The 10,209-nt window shown below is 45.2% G+C and overlaps 1 protein-coding gene across 1 annotated transcript; it reads left to right on the forward strand.

The window, feature by feature from the left end:
* The first annotated feature begins 1,702 nt into the window (after nucleotides 1-1,702).
* Nucleotides 1,703-9,988, forward strand: LOC133977118 (Ig-like V-type domain-containing protein FAM187A). Its single transcript, XM_062415255.1, has 5 exons — nucleotides 1,703-1,903; nucleotides 2,904-3,181; nucleotides 6,070-6,435; nucleotides 8,614-8,852; nucleotides 9,762-9,988. Exons 1-5 carry the CDS (start codon nucleotides 1,703-1,705, stop codon nucleotides 9,986-9,988), a joined length of 1,311 nt encoding a protein of 436 aa, XP_062271239.1.
* The last annotated feature ends 221 nt before the right edge of the window (nucleotides 9,989-10,209 follow it).

Genomic DNA, 10,209 nt, shown 5'->3' on the forward strand with positions numbered 1-10,209 from the left:
GTAGAATCCCTGTTTTTATTTTTCCCAGCATGCACCTGAAATTTTCAAGATGGCGCTGCTCAGATCCGATACTATTGGCCTCCGAGCAGCAGTCCACAAACCAATGGGTGACGTCACGGATGTTACGTCCATTTCTTATATACAGTCTATGGTGGTTGGTGAGCCAAAGACAATGTTCCACCGTTGTGGACAATAAAGTATTATTCTATTCTATTCTATTATATTCTATGTTTATTTATAATTGAGCATAGGTGCATTTGTTCACCATAGCAACCAGAGAACATGTGTATACATCATGCAAAAGAAAAGCAGATCCAGCAATGCTGGAAATTTGGAAGAAAAAACTAAGTTATATCTGCATGATTCATTAGGGAGCAGAATTTAGGTCAACATGCATTCGACATGCTATACAGTAGGTATGTTTATATAATCACACTTAAAAGAAGCTACAAGCGTCTAGAGATGAGAAAGGATCCGCTGCTGCTGCCTCACATGTAGGCCACACCATGTCTCCTCAAAAGATCAAATGTGTCTAAATTATGTAAGAAACAGGAGATCATGAAATGCTGGAAATTTTGAAGAAGAAAATATGTGAATTGTAGAAGAAAGAAGAAAAGAAAAGAAGATAAAAGAATAATTGCTTTTCAGGCTGGAAGGAAGGAAGGAAGGAAGGAAGGAAGGACAGGAGGGAGGAAAGAAGGGAGGAAAGGAAAGAAGGAAGGGAAGAAGACGGAAGGAAGGGAGGATGGAAGGGAGGGAGAAGGAAGGAAGGAAAGGAGGAAGGAGGAAGAAAGGGAAGAAGGAAGGAAGGAAGGAAGGAAGGAAGGAAGGAAGGAAGGAAGGAAGGAAGGAAGGAAGGAAGGAAGGAAGGAAAGAAAGAAGGAAGGAAGGAAGGAAGGAAGGAAGGAAGGAAGGAAGGAAGGAAGGAAGGAAGGAAGGAAGAAGGAAGTAAAGGAGGGTGGAAAGGAAAGAAGGAAAGGAAGGAAAGAAGGACGGCGGAAAGAAGGATGGAAGGGAGGAAGAAGGAAGGAAAGGAGGAAGGAAGGGATGAAGAAGGAAGGAAGGGAGGGAGGAAGGAAGGAAAGGAGTAAGGAAGGAAGGGAGGAAAGAAGGAACAGTCAAAACAGACTGCTTTTCAGGCTGGGAAACAGTCTGATGAAGAAATGGATTGAGCTTTGGACTTCTGAGCTGAATCAATAGTTGTTTGTTGTTTGTTATTTATATCATCAGCCAACACACACACAACATAAACACAACATAACTCCTGACAGACACACTGAGTCACAGTTTTTTTGCTCATATCTGAACATTTAACGAGACAGCGCCGGACTTCACAGTGTTTGTGTTGACAACAGAGGATGATGACGGAAGGAAGGAAGGAAGGAGGGAAGGAAGGAAGGAAAGGAGTAAGAAGGAAGGAAGGAAGGAAGGAAGGAAGGAAGGAAGGAAGGAAGGTAGGAAAGAAGGAAGGAAGGAAGGAAGGAAGGAAGGAAGGAGGATGATGACTCCTGAGTGAGCTCATCAGATTCTATCACAGCTGTTGTGTTTTGTCCAGAGAGCATTGTTCAATTCAACCCTCTTCATCTAAAAAAAAGACAAAACAAACAGTGGAGGAGTCTCTGTCTCCTGTGTGTCGGAGTGTTTGATTGAAGTCGTGACTTTTGTAACTTCTAAGAACTTTGTTCATCTTCAGAGAAGCCTAATGATTTCTACATCCTCCTTCATCCTCCTCCTCTTCTTCTTTCACCTGCTCCTGTCTCCTGAGGTGTGGAGCTATGAGGCTCCTGAAGATAAACAAGATGTGTTTGCTAGCAGAGCCTGTCCTGCTTTCCTCACCTTCACCAACGCTGCCTACCTGAGCGGAGTCACGGTGGAGCTGCCCTGCCACTGCAAACCACAACAGGTAACACACACCAATAATACCATAAATACTTTATTACCATTACTACTTTATTATACCCCTAAAAAAGCAACAAAATATGGAGGGGAATCCTGAGTATACTGTGTTGTAGTGGAATATTTTCTAATTCGTAGTAGTGGATGATTTGAAACTGATGTGATGAAGGAAACATTAATGAATCACCAAAGTTAACCCTCCAGGAAGGGAGGAAGGAAGGGAGGAAGGAAGGAAGGAAGGAAGGAAGGAAGGAAGGAAGGAAGGAAGGAAGGAAGGAAGGAAGGAAGGAAGGAAGGAAGGAAGAAGGAAGGAAAAGAGGGAGGAAGGAAGGGAGGAAGAATGAAGGAAAGGAGGGAGGAAGGAAGGAAGAACGAAAGGAGGGAGGAAGGAAGGAGGAAGGGAGGAAGGAAGGAAGGAAGGAGGAAGGAAGGAAGAAGGAAGGAAAGGAGGGAGGAAGGAAGGGAGGAAAGGATAGAAGGATGGGAGGATGAGGAAAGAAGGAAGGAAGGAAGGTAGGAGGGAGGGAGGAAAGAAGGAAGGAGCGAGGAAGGAAAAGAGGGAAAAAGGAAGGAAGGAAGGAAGGAAGGAGGGAGGGAGGGAGGAAAGAAGGAAGGAGCGAGGAAGGAAAAGAGGGAAAAAGGAAGGAAGGAAAGAAGGAAGGAGGGAGGGAAGGGAAGGAAAGAAGGAGGGAGGGAGGAATGAAGGAAGGACAGAAGGAAGGAAGGAAGGAAGGAAGGAAGGAAGGAAGGAAGGAAGGAAGGAAGGAAGGAAGGAAGGAAGAAAGAAAGGGGATGGAGGAAGGAAAGAAGGAAGGGAGGAAAGAGAGAGGAAGGAAAGAAAGAGAGAAGGAGGGAGGGAGGAAGGAAAGGAAGGAAGGAAAGAAGGGAGGAAAGAAGGAACAGTCAGAACAGGACGACATGAAGGAGTCTCTGGTTTCCATCAACTGAACAACTCTATTAAACCTCAGCAGATACACTGAGCTCATTTAGTCTCCTGTGTGTTTCAGATGCAGACAGTTGTTTGGTTCTTTAGGAAACATCTGGGCAGCTGGAAGGAGACCAGAGTCCTGACTGATCACCATGGCAACAAGCTGCTGGACACCAGTCAAGTCCCTCACAGCGGCGACCTGCGGAGCCGATTCTCCATCCGTCTCTTCAGCCTGCTGATCTTCAGAGCCGGGCCAGACGACTCTGGCATCTATATCTGCGGCTCGACACACAAAGACTTCTTCTATGGTTACGACCTGGACATCCAGGAGGCGCACATGCTCAGTTTCACTCAGAGGTGAGGAGAGAGACTATTGATTACTGTGCTTTAACTGGACATTACAGCTGTTAAATTTCTAAACTGATGATGATGAATATGTGATTTTACTGATAGGTACGATTCATTTACTGCTGTTTTGACACCCAGAGTCGATTCTGCTTGGACGTCTTTAACATGTTTATGAAACGATATGGCAGGGGTGTCAAACATACGGCCCGCGGGCCAGAACCGGCCCCACTTAACCCTCCTGTTGTCCTCGAGTCAAGGAAGGAAGGGAGGAAGAAGGGAGGAAGAAGGAAGGAAGGAAGGGAGGGAGGAGGGAGGGAGGAAGAAGGAAGGAAAGGAGGAAGGAAGGGAAGATGAAGGAAGGAAAGAAGGAAGGGAGGAAGGAAGGAGGAAGGAAGGAAGGAGGAAGGAAAGGAGGGAAGGAAAGAAGGAAAGGAGGAAGGAAAGGAAGGAAAGGAGAGAGGAAGGGAGGAAGGGAGGAAAGGAAGGAAGGAAGGGAGGAAGGACGGAGAAAGGAAAGAAGGATAGAGGAAAAAAGGAAGGGAGGAAGGTAGGGGGGAGGAAAGAAAGAGAGAAGGAGGGAGGAAGGACAGAAGGAAGGAAGAAAGGTTGATGGAGGGAGGAAAGAAGGAAAGGAGGAAAGAGAGAGGGAGGAAAGAAAGAGAGAAGGAGGGAGCCCTTTTGAGATCAAATTGGACTGTATGTGGCTCTTGAACTAAAATGATTTTGACACCTCTGCATTATAGAAACATGTTTATTTGATTCTGTTCACTGTTACATGGCTCAAATCCTACTTTACACATTTGTGTTGGTGGGTGAAACACACATAACAGAGGAGACATCAATTCTCATGTCCTTATACCAACTTTGCTTATCAGCTTATCAACACTGATTGTAAAACTGACAGTGTTAATGTGAAGATGTGTCCAAATATTTATCCTATGTTTACTTTGGTAAATGACTAATTCTTGGCTCCTACGGTGAATGAATGTATGTGTGTGAATGGTTAGTCTCCCTCCTGATGAGCAGGGTTGCTCTGTGTGTGTGGCCGCTGTCATCAGTGTATGAATGTGTGTGAATGGGTGAATGTGACATGTAGTGTAAACATGCTTTGAGTGGTCAAAAAGACTAGAAAAGTGCTATATAAGTACAGTCCATTTACCATCTCATCAAATATATACTTACAAGTTGACGTCTACACTGTCCATCTGGTTGTGTGTTATAATGTCAGAACTTTACATTCTGACAAATACTATACTGGTGCTACAGGGTGAAGTTTTTTATTATACAGAACTCTAATAACAGAAATGCTGTAGCACCTTTGCATAAGCAGAAAATGGAAGGAAGGAAGGGAGGATGAAGGAAGGAAAAGAGGAAGGAAGGGAGGAAGGAAGGAGGTAAGGAAGGAAGGAAGGGAAGAAGAAGGAAAGGGGGGAGGAAGGAAGTAGGGAAGGAAGGAAGGAAAGGAGGGAGGAAGGAAGGAAGGGAGTAAGAAGGAAGGAAAGGAGGAAGGAAGGGAGGAAGAAGGAAGGAAGGTAGTAAGAAAGAAGGAAAGGAGAAAGGTAAAAAGGAAGGGAGGAAGGAAGGAGGTAAGGAAGGAGGTAAGGAAGGAAGGAAGGAAGGTAGGAGGGAGGGAGGAAGGGAGGGAGGAAAGGATAAAAGGAAGGGAGGACGGAGGAAGGAAGGAAGGTAGGAGGGAGGGAGTAAGAAGGAAGGAAAGGAGGAAGGAAAGGAGGAAGAAGGAAGGAGGGGAGTAAGAAAGAAGGAAAGGAGAAAGGTAAAAAGGAAGGGAGGAAGGAAGGAAAGAGGTAAGGAAGGAGGTAAGGAAGGAGGTAAGGAAGGAAGGGACGAAAGGATAGAAGGAAGGGAGGACGGAGGAAGGAAGGAAGGTAGGAGGGAGGGAGGAAAGAAGGAAGGAGGGAGGGAGGGAGAAAGGAAAATATTTACCATTTCATCAAATATATACTTACAAGTTGTGTGTTATAATGTCAGAACTTTACATTCTGACAAATACTATACTGGTGCTACAGGGTGAAGTTTCTTATTATACAGAACTCTAATAACAGAAATGCTGTATCACCTTTGCATAAGCAGAAAATGGAAGGAAGGAAGGGAGGATGAAGGAAGGAAAAGAGGAAGGAAGGGAGGAAGGAAGGGAGGAAGGAAGGAGGTAAGGAAGGAAGGAAGGGAAGAAGAAGGAAAGGGGGGAGGAAGGAAGTAGGGAAGGAAGGAAGGAAAGGAGGGAAGAAGGAAGGAAGGGAGTAAGAAGGAAGGAAAGGAGGAAGGAAGGGAGGAAGAAGGAAGGAAGGTAGTGAGAAAGAAGGAAAGGAGAAAGGTAAAAAGGAAGGGAGGAAGGAAGGAGGTAAGGAAGGAGGTAAGGAAGGAGGTAAGGAAGGAAGGAAGGAAGGAAGGAAGGAAAGGAGGGAGGAAGGAAGGAATGGAGGAAAGGATAGAAGGAAGGGAGGACGGTGGAAGGAAGGAAGGTAGGAGGGAGGGAGGAAAGAATGAAGGAGGGAGGGAGAAAGGAAAAGATTGACCATTTCATCAAATATATACTTACAAGTTGACGTCTACACTGTCCATCTGGTTGTGTGTTATAATGTCAGGACTTTACATTCTGACAAATACTATACTGGTGCTACTGGGTGAAGTTTCTTATTATACAGAACTCTAATAACAGAAATGCTGTAGCACATTTGCATAAGCAGAAAATAAAAATCTTTTCCTGTGACAAATGAGACAGCATTGGAGCATTGAGGGATGATTGACTGAACAGGAACGCCTCAATTAAATCCACGACTAAGAACTAAGAAATTATTCTAATGAATGAAGCAAAAGTCATGTATAAAACATGTTGAACCACTCATGTGAGCCTCTTCAATTGTTGATCATTCTTCTAGGCTTGCTTCGAATTCAAGAGTTCACAAGAAACTAAAAGAAAGAAAAGAACCTGGCTCCAATAAGCCGCTGTACCGAGTCTTCACCAGTTTCCGGCCCTGGTCGGTGTGCGATCGCTGTGGAGTCCCAGGGGAGCAGGTTCGTGTTGGACTCTGCTACGTCCACTCCAACTTCCTGCATGTACGCTACAGACGGGCCAATCAGACTGTGGCGTCGTGCGGTTCCGGAGCGGTACCGAAGGCTTTCAGAAGTCTGAAGCAAAACAGAGTAGACGCCAAGTTGGAGGTAAAAAGATGTGAAGTGATGTGTGAAAAAGAAGCTCCTCCCCCTTCCAAACTCCACGCTGTGATGTCATTTCTAGGGTTCAGGTAAGCACTTTAACCTTTGTGTCATCCACCCGGTTCAAATTGACCCCGTCTGTTTTGACTGTTCCTTCTTTCCTCCCTCCCTCCTTCTTTCCTTCCTCCTTTCCTTCCTCCCTTCCTTCCTTTCTTCCTCCCTTCCTTCCTTCCCTCCTTCCTTCCTCCCTCCTTTCCTTCCTTCCTTCTTCCTCCCTTCCTTCCTCCTTTCCTTCCTTCTTCCTCCCTTCCATCCTTCCTTCCTCCCTCCCCTCCTTCCGTCTATCCTTCCTCCTTCCCTCCTTCTCTCTTTCTTTCCTTCCTCTCTCTGACCTCCATTCCTTCTTTCCTTTCCAACATCCCCCTTTCTTCCTTCCTTCTGTCCTTCCTTCCTTCCTCCCTCCTTCTTTCCTTCCCGTCTTCCTTCCTTTCTTTCCTCCCTTCCTCCCTCTCTCTTTCTTTCCTCGCCTACCTTCCTCCCTTCCTTCTTTCGTCTGTCCTTCTTACCTTCCTTCCTTCTTCCATCCTTCCATCCTCCCTTCCTTCCTTCTTCCTCCCTTCCTTCCTTGACTCGAGGACAACAGGAGGGTTAAAGGTAGAAGTGATGGGTAGACTTTAGCACACAAACAGATTTATTCTTAAAACTGATAAGTATAACCTTTTATCTTTCTAAAGTTTTTCAAAGTTCTAGTTATAATGATTTGCTTCGTTAATATTCAGGCAAGACAAAGCCCCACCAGCATCCTCTAAAAGCTTCAGTTTTAATACACCAACACCATACAAAACTGCTGCAGAAGACCAACAGCATACTGATGATTTTACCATTTGTATGTCCTCAACAATAGGCTGAGATAAGGTGAAGTTTGGCCTTAAAAATGGCTCGAAATCAAAATGTGTTATGTGTATAATTCCATGGCAATCTGCCTAGTGTATTTTTGTGACTTTAGTAGTAATCTATGAGGCAGTATCTAGAAAAGGAAATGGTTTATCCCCTGGTGAGAATTAATGTTGCCGGAGTCGAACCAGGGACGCTGCGATTATGTGGCATGCACAGTAACCACTCGGCTATCAAAGCGCTACGAATCATTAGATTTTGATATTTCTGGTGCCATTTTTATCCTGATCATAGAAGAAGAGAAAACATAATCAGTAGGTCATGAAAACAAACAGGAATCGTCTTCAGGAAACAATGAATCTAGACAGAAATTGAGGAGAAATTTTGTTCGTTGTACTGACCAAATATGGTCAGATGATGCTATTGGACTGTATGGGACTGTGATGTCATTGGACTGTTTTGGACTGTATTGGACTGTACTGTACTGGACTGTGATGTTATTGGACTGTACTGGACTGGCCTGTGATGTTATTGGACTGTACTGGACTGGGATGTTATTGGACTGTATTGGACTGGACTGGACTGGACTGGACTGTGATGTTATTGGACTGTATGGGACTGGACTGGACTGGACTGTGATGCAATTGGACTATATGGGACTGTGATGTTATTGGACCATATGGGACTGTGATGTCATTGGACTGTATTGGACTGAACTGTACTGGACTGTGATGTTATTGGACTGTTTTGGACTGTATTGGACTGTACTGTACTGGACTGTGATGTTATTGGACTGTATGGGACTGTCATGTTATTGGACTGTACTGGACTGGCCTGTGATGTTATTGGACTGTACTGGACTGGGATGTTATTGGACTGTATTGGACTGGACTGGACTGTGATGCAATTGGACTATATGGGACTGTGATGTTATTGGACCATATGGGACTGTGATGTCATTGGACTGTATGGGACTGGACTGGACTGTGATGCAATTGGACTATATGGGACTGTGATGTTATTGGACCATATGGGACTGTGATGTCATTGGACTGTATGGGACTGGACTGGACTGTGATGTAATAGGACCGTATGAGACTGTGATGTAATTGGACTGTATGGGACTGGACTGTGATGTTATTGGACCGTATGAGACTGTGATGTAATTGGACTGTATGGGACTGGACTGGACTGTGATCTTATTGGACTGTATGGGACTTTGATGTTATTGGACTGTGATATGTTCATATAAGAGCTCACAGAACACAGAGCTGTTGTGTGTTGGATACATATTAGTTTGTTCATTCACTAATATTAAAAAAGGCTACTGTAAATACAAATATAATGCTTCAGTTTCTGTTCCTGTGTTATAGTTCTGCCTCCATGCCAGCTGAGGTGCCGGTCCTCTACCTGAGCCGCCCGGCAGACCGTGTCCTGGCCCTCGGCTGCCCCGGGGCACGACCCAACATGGCCGTGGCCTGGGACCGAGGTTCTGAACCCATCTACAGATCGGAGCACTTGGCAGGTCGTAAAGTCGGCGCCACACGGCCCAGACTGTTGATAGACACCGGACACCACCTGGTCTTCACCCCCGCCAAAACTAAGGACTCAGGTACTACTATTTACTGTTGGTGTCCATCCACCAGGAGATTTGTGAAAGGAAGAGAAATACAGCTTAAATGTATTATAGCTGTGTGGTGTCATCTGTTAAAGGGAATAATATAATATAATATAGGTTTTGTGTAAAAATATAGTTTTTGCATGATAGATTTGCAATTTCCCCTCCTGTTGTCCTCGAGTCAAGGAAGGAAGGGAGGAAGGATGGAAGGGAGGAAGAACGCAGGAAGGGAAGAAGGAAGGATGGAAGGGAGGAAGAAGGAAGGAAAGGAGGAAGGAGGGAGGAAAAAGGAAGGAAAGAGGGAGGGAGGAAGACGGAAGGAAGGAAGGAAAGAAAGGAGGGAGGGAGGAAGGAAGGATGGAAAGGAGGAACAAGGAAGGAAAGGAGGAAGGGAGGGAGGAAGAAAGAAGGAAAGGAGGAAGGAAGGAAGGAAGGGAGGAAGGAAGGAAGGAAGGAAGGAAGGGAGGAAGGATGAAGGGAGGAAGGAAAGGAAGGACAGAGGAAAGAAGGAAGAAAGGAAGGTAGGAGGGAGGGAGGAAACAAGGAAGGAGGGAAGGAGGAAGAAAGGAAAAGAGGAAGGGAGGAAGGAAGGAAGGAAAGAAAGGCAGAGGAAAGAAGGAAGGGAGGAAGGAAAGGAAGGAAGGAGAAAAGGAAAGAAGGAGGGAGGGAGGACAGAAGGAAGGGAGGAAAGAGATGAAGGAACGAAAGAGAGAAGGAGGGAGGAAGGAAAGGAGGAACAGTCAAAACAGACGGGGTCAATTTGACGACACGAAGGTTAAAGAGCTCAAATACTAAATAATGAATGCAAATAACACAGTGGAGCTTTTGTATTATTGCATGTCTTTTGATCTGTTATACCAGGTTGTTTGATTTGACTAAAACATCCTTTTTTTAATTCTTTAGGTATCTACCACTGCTGGCTTCAGGGTCGCCAAGCCGCTGAGATACGTCTACTGGTCTATGCCCATCTGGGGCGGGGTCAGTCGGTAATATCACATCCCGAATTCCCATTAGCTGTCAAGACCGTGTTGAAATCATACGCTGTCATGACGGCCGTGTTTTGCCTGCTGGTGTTCGGCAGAGCTGGAGTCAGAGTCTACCGAGACACCAGAGACACACACGTGGATTAAACTCATGTAAACACTTGGAGGTTGTGTAGTTATTCTTATTAATGTCACCTTGGTGAAAGAGTTGAGAAATACGCCACGGACAAACAGAATGACAAAATTATAGATGGATTGTTAACATACAGGCAGGTGATGAATTAAAGGAAGTGTTGGGCCATCACATGCTGCCAAAGGAGCTTCAATGCACTTTGGAATTGATTCCAGTAGAGTCTCTGAACTCTACT

This window comes from Scomber scombrus, unplaced genomic scaffold (genome assembly GCF_963691925.1).
Source record: "Scomber scombrus unplaced genomic scaffold, fScoSco1.1 SCAFFOLD_414, whole genome shotgun sequence".
NCBI lineage: Eukaryota > Metazoa > Chordata > Actinopteri > Scombriformes > Scombridae > Scomber > Scomber scombrus.

Coding starts and splice junctions, on each gene's coding strand:
- LOC133977118 (XM_062415255.1), top strand. CDS start 1,703: ATGATTTCTACATCCTCCTTCATCCTCCTCCTCTTCTTCTTTCACCTG. Junction 3,182..6,069: donor ATGCTCAGTTTCACTCAGAG/GTGAGGAGAGAG, acceptor TCATTCTTCTAG/GCTTGCTTCGAATTCAAGAG. Junction 6,436..8,613: donor ATGTCATTTCTAGGGTTCAG/GTAAGCACTTTA, acceptor CCTGTGTTATAG/TTCTGCCTCCATGCCAGCTG.